Raw genomic sequence first — 17394 nt, forward strand, 5'->3', positions numbered from 1 at the left:
GAAGTGTAACACATATGAGACCACTCTGCAACAGGCACTGAGCTTAGTTTATGTCTTGTCTCATTCTCCTCTCTCAGGCTTCTTCATAGCCCTGATTTGAATCATACATCTCTTTTACAATACATCTGACCTTTAAAAGCTCAAGGCAAGTTTTACTTGCATGTTCATGCAATTCCCCTGAGCTGGCCAAGCTTAAATTTCTTGTACCCTTTTCATCCAGGGAAGTGATTAAGCATTTTGTGCTTTCCTTTGCCTTTCCTGTAGCGTAGTCTGAGATTTTCTCCTGGTGTCTATAGCATCTTGTAATGACTGAACTGTGTGAAATTGTTATCAGAGTGATTATTTGTTACTGATTTTCTGTGACACAAATCAGTGCAGCAGCCCAGCCTCTAGAAGGGACACAACTACCATAGTGCATGCGTATTTCCTTTGAGAAGATAAAACTTCTTTGGCTCCTAAAGATTTCCTGAAAGAGAAAGAATTCTTACCGTCAGTTCCAGAAAGGGAGCCAAACATCCTGTAGAACAAAGAGATAAGGGTTGAAATGAGGCGTAACACAACAAATGCTGCATGACATGAGCATGTATAAAAGCAAATTCTCTATTGGGTACATTTTGTATATAGTATAGAAGGGATGGTCATATCCTTGCTCTCCCTCTCAGCTCAGGAGGGGGAATTGTGGTGCTGGGGTCAGACTTCATGACGCTAAGCAAAGGGGTTTTCACACAGTTACTTACTGGGACTCCTGGCCCTCCAGGAGCTGTCGGTAAGTAGTGATCTCTTGCTCCAGCCGAGTCTTGATATCCATGAGGATCTTGTACTCGCTGTTCTGGCGCTCCATGTCGGCGCGCAGCTCGGCCAGCTGCGCCTCTAGGTTGCTGATGAGGCCCTGGAACTGCGCCAGCTGCGCCTCGTAACGCCCTTTGGTGTCGGCCAGGGTGCCTTCCAGCGCCTCTCTCTGAGAGCACAGCGAAACCACAAAAACATGCGGGGCTGAGGGAAATACCTCAGGTTCCAGTGTAAGTTGGGGAATGACCTATTAGAGAGGAGCGTAGGGGAAAGGGACCTGGGGGTCCTGGGGACAGCAGGGTGACCATGAGCCAGCACTGGGCCCTTGTGGCCAGGAAGCCAATGGGACCTGGGGTGGGTGAGAAGGGGGTGGTCAGTAGGTCAGAGAGGTTCTCCTGCCCCTCTGCTCTGCCCTGGGGAGACCACACCTGGAATCTTGTGTCCAGCTGTGGCCCCTCAGCTCCAGCAGGACAGGGAACTGCTGGAGAGAGTCCAGCGCAGCCACCAAGATGCTGCAGGGAGTGGAGCATCTCCCGTGTGAGGAAAGGCTGAGGGAGCTGGGGCTCTGGAGCTGGACAAGAGGACACTGAGGGGGGACTCATTCATGTTCACAGATATCTAAAGGGGGAGTGTCATGAGGAAGGAGCCAGGCTCTTCTGGTGACAACCAGTGACAGGACAAGGGGCAATGGGTGCAAACTGGAACACAAAAGGTTACACTTAAATCTGAGAAGAAACTTGTTCCCGGTGAGGGTGGCAGAGCCTGGCCCAGGCTGCCCAGGGGGTTGTGGAGTCTCCTTCTGTGCAGACATTCCAACCCGCCTGGACACCTTCCTGTGTAACCTCATCTGGGTGTTCCTGCTCCATGGGGGGATTGCACTGGGTGAGCTTTCCAGGGCCCTTCAACCCCTGACATTCTGGGATTCTGTGAATATACACCCATTTCAGTGCGGGGCGGGGTTCTCGCAGCGCAAATTTCATCGTACCATGCTGAGCTGGGACTGAAGTTCTATTTCCAGCCCTTGGAGGGTGCGTTTCAGGTCGGTGACTTCGGACTTGCTGCTCTGGAGTTGTTCGGTGCTGACAGCTACTTCACGGTTCAGCTCTTCGGTCTGAAACAGGAAAACATCACATGAGAAATATGGGGCTTCTAAGTAGAGGTCATACAGCTTTCACAGAAGTCTTCTGAGTGTTTTAATAATTATTTTGTTTCCCTCATGGTTTTTTTTTGGTTATTATCTGTACAGCATGGACTTTCTTCTACCTTGTTGTTGAACCAGGCTTCAGCATCCTTCCTGTTCTTCTCAGCCATATGTTCATACTGGTCTCTCATTTCAGCCAGGATCTTGGTCAGGTCGATGCCTGGAGCAGAATCCAGTTCAACATTGACCTGGCCGGTTACTTGCCCTCCCAGGGCGCTCATTTCCTATGTGGACAGGGCAGAGGAACACAAAAGAGGGTATGATCATGAACTGAAAACATTGCCAACCTTCCGTTCTTTCTTTGAGGGCCAAGTTCTGACTGGCTCCCCTTAAATACTTGCAGGGGTATCTTTACTTTCCCAGCCTGCACAGAAATCTTTTCTTCACTGTTGGAGCGCCCAGGGCAATTGTGAGGGACTCCATATTTCCAAATGTCGTTTTCAAATGTGTTTCTTGGGTTTTTTTTTTACCTCCTCGTGGTTTTTCTTCAGATAAGCCAGCTCCTCCTTTAAGCTTTCGATCTGCAGCTCCAGGTCCGTCCTGGCCAGGGTGAGCTCATCCAGGACCTTGCGCAGGCCGTTGATATCGGCCTCCACGCTCATGCGGAGACCTTGCTCTGTCTCAAACCTTAACAAAGCAAAACAGAATTCAGGTTAGCTGAATTAGTCCAGGACTTCACTTTCCTCCACATATTTTACATGACACAAAATTTTCTGTGGTGCAGGTGGTGCCTTCAGCAAATACATAAAGGGTTGAACTGCAACGACAGGCTCAAACTAGTTTTCTTAAGGTGATTTTATAGGCATTTCTTTATTTTCCCAACAGCTACTGGCTTTTGGCTCAACAAGGACTTTTGCCTGCTCAAGGGACCTTTTTCCTTTCAGGAATTACTCACTTGGTTTTGAAGTCGTCAGCAGCCAGCCGGGCATTGTCAATCTGCAGGACAATCCTGGAGTTGTCGATAGTGGCATCAAGGATCTACAAACAAGGAGAGTTCATTGCTGAGGCTGATACCACTGTTATCTTCTTTCACAAGCTGAAGATAAAAGAGTTAAGATTCTTTTTCATCTGTAGCTGCACCAATTAAAAGTGTATTTCATTTGGTTCTCAGTAGGGAAGGGAAAAAATACTAAAAGGAGAAAATCTAATTGCTGGTTCTGCCTTTACTGGAGCTCAGTTTTTCCGATCAGTAGAGAATGTGAATGGGTTGAATGAGGAGACAGTAAATGCATGGGAGCGGTTGTGAACTCTGAGCTGAACTGTGAAAACTGAACCTAAAGTTTTCTTTCATTGATTTACATGGTTTAATCAGCTCCTCCCGATGTGCTCCGGGGTGTGTATCATCCCAAAGTGATCTGTTATCAGGTACCACTGGGGCAAATCTGCATTAATAGATGGGATTGATTACTTCATGTCTGCTGCTTCCTTCTTCCAGAAGCCAAAAGTTTAATCACTCTTATTTCGATACCAAGATCAAGTAAATGAAACGTAGTAGATAAATAAATGTGTGGTGATGAAATCTTGAGCTGCTATTTTCACATTTACAAAATCGTACTTAACCAGCTTTTAATTTTACTATTAAAGATGTGTGTATGTCCCTCTGAAGTATTTCAAGCCATATGGCAGGTAACATATTACAGAGTTGGGTAGGTTGCTGTCATTGTTTGACTGTCTTTATACTTATCAGTATATATATGGTCATATATATATATAATCTGGTCATATATATGCTTTATTAAAAGCAAATGTTATCAGAGAATTAAATACTTAGGCATCTCAGACTAATTGTTTTGTACATTCTCTTACCTAACATTTTAAAAAGTAGCTAATTCCATACTGATAAATTACTTTATCCACACCGCCCAATCATTGCACATTAATTTCATCTTCCTCTCCTTTCCATAAGCTGCAATACCCTCTGGGTGTTCTCCTACTGAAGTTTTTCTCTTTAGGTTTTTGTGCTTCCTTCTTAAGTGCAAATCTAAGATAATTTTATTAGATATTAACACCTACCTGGTCTCGAAGGTCTTCAATAGTCTTGTAATAAGGACTGTAGTCCCGAGCTGGGCCCGGTCCTTGTTTTTGGTACCAGTTTCGGATTTTAATCTCGAGATCAGAGTTGGCCTCTTCCAGCGCCCGCACTTTGTCCAGGTAGGATGCCAGTCGCTCGTTCAGACTTTGCATCGTTGCCTTTTCATTTCCGGAGAGGAGCCCATCGCTGCCCCCCAAACCAGCACTGAAGCCGCCACTAAAGCTGCTAAAACCACTTCCATATCCACCACCCAGGACACCTCCTGGGCCAGAAGAGACAAATCTGGCAGAAGAGACTGACACACCCCTGCCACCAGACCCCCCGTGGATGCTCGGAGCCCTAAAGCATCCCCCCCCAAAGCGGAGCGAGGAGACCCCAGGGCCCCCTGCCCCAGAGAAGCTGCTTTGCCTGAAGCTGTAACTGGCCATGGCAGGAACACCAAGGACCCAACCCAAGCTGCGCTGGTGATCCTGAGGCAGGAGTGTGCGCTCCGTCCCCCACCCCACCTTTTTTATCCCTCTGACAATGGGAGTTGTCTCCAGAATGTGTTATCTGAGACCCATGGAATTTATCTGCCGTAAACCTGCCAACACGGCGATTCCTGTTATTGGTCACTCGCTCTCAAGTGGGCTGTTTCCTTCCCAAATACCTTCACCCGCAGGAGCTCATTCTGCCCCCCCCCAACCACTGCCTTTTGAAGCAGAAGGTGGGATTCAGAGACGTCGCCCTGCTAAGGGGAACATTCACTAACCTAGTTATAGTTTAGCTACTGGAAACTAAAGTGCTAGGAGCGCACAGCCCCACTGCAAACAACACTGTGGCCACGGCGTCTCATGTAATCTCATGAAAGCGTTTAATACTGACTGAATTAGTAATTGGTAGACTGATAACAGAGCTTGAAAGGAGCCCAGATGGTGACCAATATGTGTGTACCTTGACAAAACCAGTTCCCACCTTTTCCTATTTCCCTTGAGAAAAATTCTTCTTCCAGAAGTATCATTTTCACAATTTCTTTCTTTGCTTTTAGTTCCTTTTGGGCTGGCAGTAGAAGGGAGAGTCTGGCAGAGAACATACCTTGTCTAAAATAGTCTGGTTTTCTAAAGAAACAAGAATCCTTTTCAGGAACTGTAGCTGTATTGGAGCATTAAACTTCCCTGCGTACCTGGGGGGTGAGCAACAACAGAAACAACAGCGAGCCCTTTCATTGCTTCTAAAAGAGGGAAGTAAACATAAGAAACACAATCACGCAGTTGTCTGGTCTCGGAGATTTGTGAAAATCTTCTTTCTAAATGTTTAAGTCCTCTGTTATCCAAGATGCATTTTCCAAAGCGATGCTGCTTTTGTTACTGCAAGCTCCTCCATGAGCATCCCTACCAAAGGAGTGGATGCGCACAGCTTTTCTTCCACCCTCTTTCTTCCTCTTGCCACCCCTTGCTCCCTCCAAACCTCTGGGACTCCCCAGAATGGTTTCAAGGAAAGAAAAGCATTTACAGCTTGCAAGGAGCAACCAGACCTGGGCACAAGGAACCACCTGCAAGTGGTTCCCCTGAACAGAACTTTTGGAGCACAAGGTGCACATTGTGATGTTTGAATGAGAAATCCATTTAATACCAAAACAAAGAATTAAAGATAAGCCAAAGGAAATGTGTGCTCTGTACGAGGGCCTGTCTGGTCTTTTTATACCCATAAAAATGCACCAGGTATTTCAGACCACACATGAGCTCTTTGTGAAGAGAGGAATGTCAAACTTGAGGGCAAATGCAGGGAGAGTGAAAGAACAAATACACCGGCTGGAAGGCGGCCAAGGCACCTGTATCAACAGCCCCATTGCTCTGGGTCTAATTAGGAGGTTGTATCAGAAAGAGGAATTCTGCAGTGGCTCAGGTACGAAATACATCACTTGATATAGACAATGTATGTTCCATATGTGGCCTGGCTGTGATGCTGCGGTCCAGGGGCAACCCAGATGAGTTCTTTCTGCATTCACAGTCAACCATACAGCCTTTTCCGGGAGGTATGGAGGACACTTCTGCCTGCCAAGACACGCTGGTCGTTCCTGCTGTAGATCACAATGTCCCGTTCAGCCCTGGGTAGGAAAAACCTGCCCAGCAGGTAACTGTTCCCAGCCCTGTCAACAGGGGAAATAATACTATCAGAAAGTTACAGTCTACCTGCAGACAGAAAGCTGCAGACGAGCAGTTATTTGATTGTTAAATGTTAAATTCTGTAGTTAGAGCATAAAAAACCTAAGTCCATGTGCTTTTCTTCACTGAACAGAAGTGCAAGTGGCTTAAAGGAGAACAAATACCAATATGTTCTGATTTGTCTCCTGCTGCAAACCTGAATCTGCACTCTGCGTTTCCAGAAAGGTTTTGATTTTCTTTTGACTTCACATCTTTCTTCCACCTCAGTGGCCGCATGTGTTTGGTATATTGCTCCCAGTTATTTAAGTCTTTGAGGTCTTCATGAGCTTTTCATGAGCTTTTATGGGTTTTCTTCACATTAATATATTCAAATATCATGTAAATAAAGAACATTTGGAAAGTAAATGTCCCGGTATCACTAAGGAGGCTTGGAGCTGAACAGGAATCTGTCTTTCAGGCTCAGCTCAAATCACTGAATCACCATTTCTTTCTTGCTATGAAAGAAATAGAGCCCTGGAAAAAACGAGTTGCCCTGAGTCTTATTATTCTCATAAAACTGAGCCCTTACATGAGCTTATTTCCCATCTCCTTCAATGCAGAAATGGGAGAACCTCTTAACCAAATCACATTCCCTCTACTTCGCAAAAATAGCAATTTTGAGAGTGATCAGTGCTGCTCTCTGCTCTTATCTCCCCACTTTTCAACCGGTAACAGCTGTGTGGGCACGTCAGGACCTGCCTTCCCAGCACATAAACATTCTTGTCTTTCCATCTGCTGGCACATTCAGGGAATATGTGGCAAGGTTTGTGAGGATTTAAAAAAACCAATTAATGATAGGATATAAAAGCAAGACCAAACCTGTCCCGGCCCAGAGGAACCACGTACACCTTGAACATTTGCCATCCAGCTCCGCAGCGGAAAATTCCTCCTCAAAAATATCCCAGACCAGGTAGAAATAAAACAGGCGAGTTTCAAAGCACAGGGAGAGATGAACTGTTTAATTTGGTTCATGTCTGTAAAACATTTGAAGAGCATGTTTGTATGTGCAGTATTTATGTGCTCACATATTCATATGCACATGTTTATATATTTGTATTGTACTTACACATTATTATTTCTCCAGCTAATTTTATAAGAATATTTTCTGATCATAGTGACAAGCCACAGCTTCCGACAAGGGTGGGGGCTTTACCGTGCAAGCTTTAAATACATAAATACATATTCTTTAAATTAGAAAACAAGGAGCTCTCTTTGTACCTATCAGCCAGATCTGGGCTTTCCTGACCCTACGAGTGGTTTCATTCTGGTTTTGATTGAGATGAATTCTCAGAGCCTCCAGGTCTCTGAGAAAATCAAACTGTTTGCTCTGCGAGGGCAAGTCCTGCAGCCCCTGCCAGGAGGTGTTTGTCAAACAGGTTGTTCTCATAGCAACTATCTCTTCCCAGGAACCACTTTCTGCAACCCCAGCTTTGCCCTGCACACCCTTGGGAAGGGTATTTCTAATTACTCGAACAGTTTGCTTCATTTTCATGGTCATACTTCATAGGCAAATTGCGCAGTATTTGTGTGCATCAGGTACGTTGCCTTGCTGGACAGTCCTGGCTGTTAATTGTAACTGAGAACTGTGGCTTTCCACTAGTCTCTGGCACTTGTATTCAGCTTTAAATCCTCTTTAATTAAACATTAAGGTCCGCGCTGTCTGCATAGATATTTGGGGCAGCCCACCACCTCATCAAGCTGACCGAAATACTAATTGATTCAGCTTTACTAACTAATAAAACTGGTAAGATTCTGATGACTGTTTTCTGACAGTGTTTTCAACAGAAAGGACTTTTGAGAATCTGGTTAAAATCTTAGCAAGTGTGCAATCCCTACGAACATTCCAGTACTGCCGTAATTTTTCACAGCCTGACATGAGGCTGTGGGAAAGAACTGAAATAGGGCTAGAAACGGTGTAAGGAAATGTTGGTGAATAAGGCTGTGAGTGCCCTGGGTGCGCAGGAGCGAGCGGCAGCGAAAGGTGTTCCCCGCAGCCAGGATGCGAGCGTGGGCTCCCAAACACGGGCTTATTAGGAGTAATTGCAGGGCAGAAACTGCTCTTGAGGCTGTACTAAATAAATTACGAGAGTCAGCACCTGGAATCGCGTGTTCACTGTGTTAGCCCTGAGAGAGCCTTTGGGATGAATGTATCTCCACAGTCCCCCCTACAGGCCTGGTTTTTAAACACAGCAACGTTTCATTGAACGTCATTTGTAATAAAATTCTTCCCCTCTTCACTGTCGCTATTCAATGACTTGAAAACAGAGAAGAAACAACTTCAAGGTGAGTTAAACACGTGCAAGAACAATCCAGGTTTTGACTTAATCTGAATTTGCTGGAATTATCTCAAAACCTTCAGGCAGAATTGCGTGAAACAGACACTTGCTCTTTTTCTCTTCCCTGTCCTCCATAACGAATTAATTTCTAACCTTTTAACTGTCTGTTAATTTGGTTTATTACCCTATCTGGTATCACGGTGTTACCTCGGCGAGAAACGTTTTATTATTGTTTAAGCTGTGCTTTCCTTGGCCAGACCATTTTCCAGGTCCGAGGCTTAATTTTGAGGCTGTATCAACCAGTTTCGGTCACAAATCCCTGTGTATATTTTCTGAATTTGCCACTAGAGGGTGGTGTGCAATATTTCCTTGCACTCACCCTGCAAATGTAGATTGATTTCAGCTCATTCCATCTTGTTTTCATGGGCTTTGATATTACAATGGGCAGATTATGCTCCAGTAAGTCCTGTTGTGACTCAGGGAGAGGTAGTTTTGCTTTGACTATACAAATCTCACTTGTTTTCTATGGAGTTTCTCTGCCTCCTCTCCTTTTTTCACTGCTATGCTGAGAATTCAGTTTAGGATTGTAACACGTACGAAGTTTGATGCCTTTTGAAGTGACGCGTTGTTATCCAAACCCACGACGTTTTACCTGCCCTGAACCTGTTTGCAAACCAAAGTGCAGGTGCGAAGCTGTTTGACAGAGTAGAAAACGCCGGTGATTTATGTGCTGGTCAGAGAACAATGGGAGACCCACCCTGACGTGTTTCAGGGCAGCGGTTGAGTCAGTCACCCGATATGTGGTAGACCCTGTTCAGCCGCTTTCTCAGCCCACTGCAAATCAGACCGAAATGCAGATTTGGAAGGTTTAAATGAGATAGTTCACCATTTTTTCTTCCTCTCTCTACCATAAGTGTGTAACACGAAGTGGAGCAGTTTAGTAAGAAAGACTGAACCTTCTTTCCATGCCACCACCCTCCACCCATCCATCCAGAGCGCTGTACTACTATGGATCTATTAATACTGGCTTATGAGATAAAAGTACATGTTTCCTTTATTTTGAACCATCAGACAAAAGGCCTGAGCCCGGATCTTCCACCATGTCAGGAGGAATAATCCTAACAACTGAATTTTTGTGTTACAAGGAGAACTTCTTTGCATACTCAACATTTATTTCCTGATCTAGTCCTTTGCTTTTATTGAACTAAATTAGGTAGAGCCCCCATCTGAAAGCTGAGAGGGCTACCTGAAGATAGTTGATTTCTCACTCAGTGAGCCAATGGCAAATGGTTTTGATTTGCCAAAATTTTCATGGAATATTGAGTTTAATTAACCCTGATTGTTTCAGTCCAGCTGCTGAACTGGCAGATCTTGCACGTCCCTTGCAATTGATGCTACAAAAAAGGGCTTCACCCATCCTGCCTTCTTTCCTATAGGTGTCGCTCTCGAGTTTAATGTTGGTATTTCATTCGTCTCACAGAATCACAGAATCAGTATTTTATCTGGACATCATCCGATCAAGTTAGGATATACAATTTTCTTTGGGGCCATATTACATAATACTCCCAACTTTAACTCCTCGTTTGTTCCACCTAAATTTAAATACAATATAAATATACCAAATAGATTGTTGGACACACGGTTTTCTTTGCATTGCAGTAAAGTAAAGTTTTATTAGAGGCATTGTTATCAGCAGGAAGGTGATAATCAATTACATTGCACCTGAGTGCATGTAGATACATCGGTTGCAGATGAAGAACAATATAAAAAGGAAGAAACAGATAATTTTAAGAGGGTCCTAGACATTATTAATCTTGACTTGATAATATTTGCAGCGCAGTCTGTGCATCAGGTGGGTGTCCTGTGTATTATCGCATTGTATTGGCTGCTGGGATGGCAGTGGGAACCATCGGGGTATCTTAACACACTCGGGACTGCCCTGTGGAATGACAGAAGAAACCATTAGTGTGATGGGGAAACCAAACATCTCTTGCGGCATTGACATTTCAGGTGTCTCTATGGTTTAAATGTCCGTCTGTTTTAGCAAGAGCATGGAAAGGAGCTTAGTCTGCTTCTGTAACTGAAGCTAAGACACCTCGAAATGAAGAGATTCAATGGTGAATAGTTTATTCTCTTTTGCAACTGCAAATGTGGAGGCTGTAACACAGGGGATAGTGCTAACAGGAAAAGAGATGAGACACAAAACGGGAAAGCCGCGGGACAGGGTAAATTAGGGTCCTCTTTGGAAGATCTTTCTTACCTGTCTTCTCACCAGATTGACCGTGAGAGTAGGAAGTGGAAGAATAAGAGTGGGAGGATATTCCCCCTCCTTGGAGAGCTCCCTGAGAATTTCTGTGCAAGGAAAGGAGTGTTAATGAAGGTAATGATACTATAAATGCATTCATAAAGAGACATACTGTGACATAATGTGTAGTGCAGGTAGCAGCTCAGCTTTTCCTGGACCTTGCAAATATTTCTTTATATTGTTTTCGTTTCACGCCCTTAAGCTGTGTTTTCCAGCAAGGCTGTAAAATCAGAAATAACAAGGCTGTAGAAGTGTAATTGTTCTGCTCTCAGTGCAGCTGTGCCGGTTCATCTGCTGATGAGGGCAGAACGCTGCAGTCTGGTTCTGCACAGTGATTCCTCTCATGGAATTGTCTGCACAAACAGACCGAGAGGAACTGATAAACTGAAAATAAGTCAGAAACTATATGCTTTCTGTATCCCTCTGTGTTTGATACGCTTATTAACTTTATGATATATACATTTCAGCGTAGATACTGTGAAAAAAATCCGTTGTATTTAGATTTCAACTACAGACTGGTAAAACATTCTACTCTGCTTTCGATCAGTCCCAATAGAATAGACCGTGATAGAATTTATGCCCTTACTTGCAAACCGAATACGTACCCAATGTCCTGCTGCCCCTCCTGCAGCAGCGCCCGGTACTGAGCGATCTCCTGCTCCAGGCGGGTCTTGATGCCCAGGAGCATCTTGTACTCCTGGTTCTGACCCTCCATCTCGCAGCGGATACTGGCCAGCTCCTCCTCCACACAGTTAATCTGCGCCTGGATCTGCTGCAGCAGGAAGGCGTAGCGGGATTCGGTTTCTGCCAAGGAGTTTTCCAGGGAGGATTTCTGCAAGGGCAGACGCGGGAGTTGAGGAGCAGGGCTCTCCCCTCGCTGCCCCTTGCAAGGAGGGACGTGCCCTCGGCGCTCCTGCCCCAGGTACCGTGCTGAGCTGCGCCTGCAGTTCGATCTCCAGGTTCTGCGTTTCGCGTTTCAGTTCAGTGAGCTGGTGGCTGCTGGTCTGCATGTCCTGGCTGCTCGAGGTGACCTGGCGATTGACTTCTTCAATCTGTACAAGTCAAAGCCCAAGACACTTTGTGAGTTATAAAACATCCTCAGGGAGCAGATTTGCTGGCTGAGAATGAAGATCACCATTTAGCAAGGGCTTTGCACACCCATCGCAGGGTGTCTGTGCTTTCCCCCAGGAGGAGCCCCCACCTGGTGCATTGCTCCGTACCTTGACTTCATACCACTGCTCAACCTCTCTGCGGTTCTTCTCGATGATCTGCTCGTATTCGTTCCTCAGGTCATTCAGGATCTTGGTCAAGTCTTGGCCAGGGGCAGCATTGACCTCCACACTCACATCACCCGTAGTTTGAGACTGGAGCTGCCTGAGCTCCTGCAAAGGGAGAAACAAAGAGCCAGGGTCATTTCTTGTCTTGGGGACAGTGGGCAGAGCAGTATCAATGTACAAAGGATGACAGAGACATGACATGAGGCTGAATGGACTTGATATGTAACTTGGGGGACTCTGAAGAATCCAAGTACTGTGTGATGGACATCATGGGATCGTACCTCCTCATGGTTTCTCTTAAGAGCAATCAGCTCATCCTTCAAGGACTCCAGCTCAGATTCCAGTGAAGAACGAGTGTGAGTGAGCTCATCCAGGAGGTTTCTCAAGCCATTGATATCAGACTCCACAGTCTGACGAAGGACCAGCTCATTCTCATACCTGTACCAGAGAAAAGAGAAGCATTACACATGGATTTCATTACACTGCCTGGGTGTGGTTATACCACTTAGGACAGGGTATCATCACCTACATTTGTGAGCCATGTAAAATTCATGAAATGAAAGATGTAAGGTTCACAGAGCGGTACTCACTTCACTCGGAAGTCATCAGCAGTCATCTTGCTGTTATCGATGTCCAGAAGCAGTCGGTTATTGTCCACAGTGGCAGAAATGATCTGAAAAGGGGCAAGTTGGAGAGGGATCTTTGTTTGAGACATCCAAGATAAGAAGAAAGAAATCACAAATCTTTGGTAGGGCTTTTTTTGTGGGTCTTAGAATTGTTTCCTGCAGTAATGCAGGGGCCATAGAAAGTTATTGAAATGCCATGCCACAGGAATTGGTGTGTGCAAGATTTCTGCTTCCCCAGCATTCTGATGAAAGAATATTTTGATGGTGGAAAGGAGAACATTCATACTGGGAGATCACCAACACCTATAGGTTTCTGCACCTGGTGTATAATGAAGCATAGTCTTTTCCCTGATGAGATAATTATCATCTCGCTATAAAAAAAGATGATTGTTGTAAGGGAAGCCCTTGGTCCTACCATCTGGAATATGTGGGAGTTCAGATCTTGCAGTCCAGGTGCTTTGGCTTTGTGCTGCCTCCAGCTGAGCTGGGTGGGAGCAGAGGGAGCGACTGGAAACCACAGCTGGCTGGTTTGGAGCCACCGTGCACCGTGGGGTTTGAGTTCCGTGTGGCAGCACGTTTGGGGCTGGGAGAGCCCTCCCTGGTGCCTCAGGCTGTGTCCCCAATACACATTCCTTTCACTTGTGGGGTGCTATGGGGCTTTGCTTAGCCCAGAGGTAGGAGGTGCAGCTCAGCAGGTCTCTGCCCATGGTGCCACCAGCAAGGTGTCCAGCAGCTCCTTCCCACCCCCTTGGAACCCTTGGAACCCCTTCCAGGTGGGAATAGCATGAGGGAGATGAGAACACGATAGATAGGGCTGTCCTACCTGATTTTGGAGTTGCTCGATGGTCTGGTAGTAGGAGGTGTAGTCCTTGGAGATGCTGGGCGCTTGTTTCCTGTACCACTCGCGGATGTGGAGCTCGAGCTGAGCGTTTTCCTCCTCCAACCTGCGCACTTTGTCCAAATAAGCAGCCAGGCGGTCATTGAGGTTCTGCATGGTGACCTTCTCATTGCCGCTCAAGAGGACGTCCCCTCCAGCACCAAAGCCACCACCAAAGCCACTACCAAAGCCACCGGCAAAGCCACCAGCAAGGCTGCCGGCGCTCATGCCTCCTCCATAGCCGATGCTGCAAGCTCCCCCCCCATAGCTCCCACCGCCTATGACCGAGGAGGCGTATCGCCGGCAGGAGACGGAGGAACTCCTGCCGCTGCCGCCAGCGCAGCCCCCTGCGCCTCCACCGCTCCGGTAAGAGGTGCTGGACGTTCTCTTGATGCTGCAGCTCATGGTGTCACGAATCAGGTCAGCAGCCCCAAATGCAAAGCCCACGGCACAGCTTGGAACTGCAAATCCAAGTGGGGCTCCTCTCCTTGCTTGTGGCTCTTTATACCTGCGGGTGGGTGTCACCTCCCAGCAGTCCAGCTTCCCATGGGCTTTGCCAGCCCTGGTGCTCATCCCAAAAGTGATGTGCTAAGGGGAATTTCTTTTGGGGCTTGGGACAGCCCTCCCCTTGGGTATTGTGTTTGCATGCTGATTCACTCGAAGCATGCACTATAATTTCGGGTGGGTGGCTGTGTGTTAGATTTTGTTTCAGATAGTACGTTGCTGGCTACTTAGAGAGTGAAACTCATTTTAATAGTTCCTCTTTGTAGTCATTTTTTATCCTGAAAACGGGTGGTGAAAGCACCACCTAGTTACTCTGGTTTCATTTCAGAGTTGAAGAAATATGAACTCAGGCACCCTGTGTGTGAGCCTTGTGTCATTTCACCTGCAGAACTGCCAGTAACTGGCACTTTTGGAAACAGAATCTCTAAGAATTTAGGTCCTTCCCCCCAAAGCAAGCTCAGCCTGGGCACTTTCAGAATGCTTAGTGGTAAATCTCAATAGAATAACCTTGGAAGAAGCAATGCTATTTCTGCTATCACCAAACTCTGGTAAAATCACTGCCAGGAGGGAATACTATGTCTTGCTCATGCAGATGGAAGTGCAATAATGTGCTTTTAAACTTGTGATCTTTAAAGATTTTGTGCAATTTTTCAGTAACTCATAGATGATTTTGAACTGAAAGACAGGTGTAAGGCATCGCTTAGTCTGCCTTGGGGGAGGACAGCAAAAGGATTCAGCTTTTCAACTGAGAAAAACGCAGGCTAAGATGATTATCAGCTTGCCCTCAAGGAAGGAGATACCAGGGCTATTTAAAATAAAGGACAATGCTGTTGGTCACGTAGGAAAGGACGTAATTTGGGTTTGAGTATGTTGGGGCTGCAAATGGAGAGGAGGTTTTGATCTACAGGACGGGTAAGGGTCTGGAATGTGCTTCCATTGCAGGAGCTTTGGATGGAGAAGAGGAACAGTTTTGAGACTGATCGTGGTAGGGACATTATCCACATTTGGTGGAGGCAGCTGGGATGACCCTTTACATTCCCCTTCTCTTCTGTCCTTTGTCTGATGCTGCTGCACAGTTGTGGTACTTCTGTAGGAGAACAGGATGCAATGAACCCTTCTTTGGAAAAGAAATCTTGCCTTTAAATACCTTTTGGAAAACAAAAACATTAAGCCTGAAGGACATGGAGCCTTTTTATGTGAGAGTTAAACTTTGATAGGAATTAATCTCTATTTGAGAGTTAAAAATTACCAGTTCGTTTTGTTGTTGGTTTCTTCATTTACTATCTCACTTGTACACATCTCGCAGTGGTGGCTGAAGCAACATTTTCTCTCTTCACCACAACGATCATGAGACGCTTAAACGTTACCGATGCTCGTTATGGTTGATGGAAGAATCATGGCAAGCCATTTACCCTCTTTCTTGATACCCCTACAGACATTTTCATAGATATTCCAAAGATAGTGTAACACTTTGATCTTCTTAATTATGATTGTTTTTTTATTGGTAGCTCTCTAATTATCTGCAGGTCAGAACCAGTTGCTTTGCATATGTTACTGAGACTGAATCATCATTATTAAAAAATAACCATTATTTTCTCACAGGGTGTGATTCCTTAGTCATATTTTCCTCATTAGACTGGTGAAATGCACCTTTATTCTTCCCTATGAGATGTTTATTGCTGAATGGCGGTAATGCCAGAGGTGTTGATTTTATATCTCCTTCTCGGCAATGTTGCATCATAACATCTGACCCAACGATTTCAAACATTTCCCAATGCTGTAATTTCACACCATTAACAGACACATTTATCTGTCTCTCTGTCCTTCTCTTCTTCTTTTTTTTTGGTTTGAATAGCTGATCTAACTGGTTACTGCTATAACTGTATGACACAAGACTTAAACTTTAGACTTTTGACTCTGTAACTCAGGGTTATTTACGTGTCTCCTGTGCCTTCTCCTCAGCCATTTGAAGAGACTTGGAGCTTTGAAATCCTATCCTCCCCTGGAAGAATTTTCTCTCATAATGTGCCTTATGAACCTTTGTAAATCAGAAAAGAAATATGTTTGGAGTAACAGTGTTATGAAGCCTTTCCAAGTGCTGTTTACTCGCTGGTGGAGTTGGATACAGAGCCACAAACAGATACTCCAAGTTGGCAAAAGAACCCAAGGTAGTCAGAGGTTCTCACAGAAGATCTGATGCCATTACTGTATTTATGGCTTTAGTCACACAAGAGGGAGAGGACAACCTCAGAACCAATTACTGGTAATTAATTGTTCTCAAAAAAATGAGTCAGCTGTGGTCTTGGGCAGAACAGTGCTGCTCCCATGAGTTTCATCAGGGACTCCATCTGTGCATTCCTCATCCGTCACCCATCACCTTCAGCATCGCATTTCTTCAGTTTGTTCAGAGATTAATTATTTCCATAGCTCCAGATTCTGTTCTTATTTTTCTCTTGTGTGACTCCCTGGGATGGACCTTTATTCCTTGCACACATGTAGACTTACAAAGAATCCTGTTAAATGTGATCTATATTGATTGTACAGTCTATCTACGTTGTTATTTCAGTTGCCTTCCTACAACTGAAAGAGGAAAGGTTTAAAAGTAATTCCCAAGGGAAATCAACCTCTTCCAGCCCAGCAATCCTCTCCTGTTCTCTTCCTCTCTACCTGCTAGAATATGCTGTTGTTATCAATGAAGTACAACTGAGACTTGAATCCGCAGCCTTTGGAGATGAAAGTCATATTTGCATTTGCTTTACATCACTTTTTGTACTGTTGAAACCCGAAATGAACTTTGTTCCCTTTGGAGAAGGGCTTTTGTTAGTTCAATTTCCTGATGCTGCACTGAAAAAAAAGGCAGTTCGGAAACCAGATTTTTCAACATTAATAGAAAGTATCTGTTCTTTGTGGATACCGACTGCAGACCGCAGTTACGGTACTGTGATGGCAGCACCAAGCCACTGAGTGTGCTGACAAGAACTGGGTTCTTACTCTTATGTTAGTATTTAAATTGAAATTTCTATCATAAAACATAGGAATGTTTTTGGTGCATGACACCAAGGAAAGCGGCACATTGCCTTGCTGGCTGTATTTCCCAACAGAAGTTAGCACTACGGAATTCTTGACGTAGCCAAAGGTGTAGAAATCCTTGATGTCAAGAAACCCGTATGTGCTGGAACAGCCCCCACTGAGTCACACCTTCCACAGCTGAGATGGGCTGAGGAAAGCCAAGGATTAATGGACTCAGGTTCGTCATAGTAGTGGCACTTAAGTTCATTAACAGTTAATTGGTCTTCAGAGAGTTGCCTGTCATTGGTATTTTCT

The 17394-nt window shown here is 45.2% G+C and overlaps 1 protein-coding gene across 1 annotated transcript; it reads right to left on the minus strand.

Annotated features, from left to right (window-relative positions):
- Positions 1–733: 733 nt before the first annotated feature.
- LOC308049873 (uncharacterized protein) lies at positions 734–13971 on the minus strand (the record flags this gene model as incomplete). Its single annotated transcript, XM_080359743.1, has 14 exons — positions 734–958; positions 1775–1900; positions 2053–2214; positions 2461–2617; positions 2886–2968; positions 4004–4492; positions 5097–5119; positions 10742–10833; positions 11392–11618; positions 11713–11838; positions 12007–12168; positions 12345–12501; positions 12654–12736; positions 13513–13971. 14 exons carry the CDS (start codon positions 13969–13971, stop codon positions 734–736), a joined length of 2571 nt encoding a protein of 856 aa, XP_080215869.1.
- Between the last annotated feature and the right edge of the window lie 3423 nt (positions 13972–17394).

This window comes from Nesoenas mayeri (assembly GCF_963082525.1).
Source record: "Nesoenas mayeri genome assembly, chromosome: 26".
NCBI classification, from domain to species: domain Eukaryota; kingdom Metazoa; phylum Chordata; class Aves; order Columbiformes; family Columbidae; genus Nesoenas; species Nesoenas mayeri.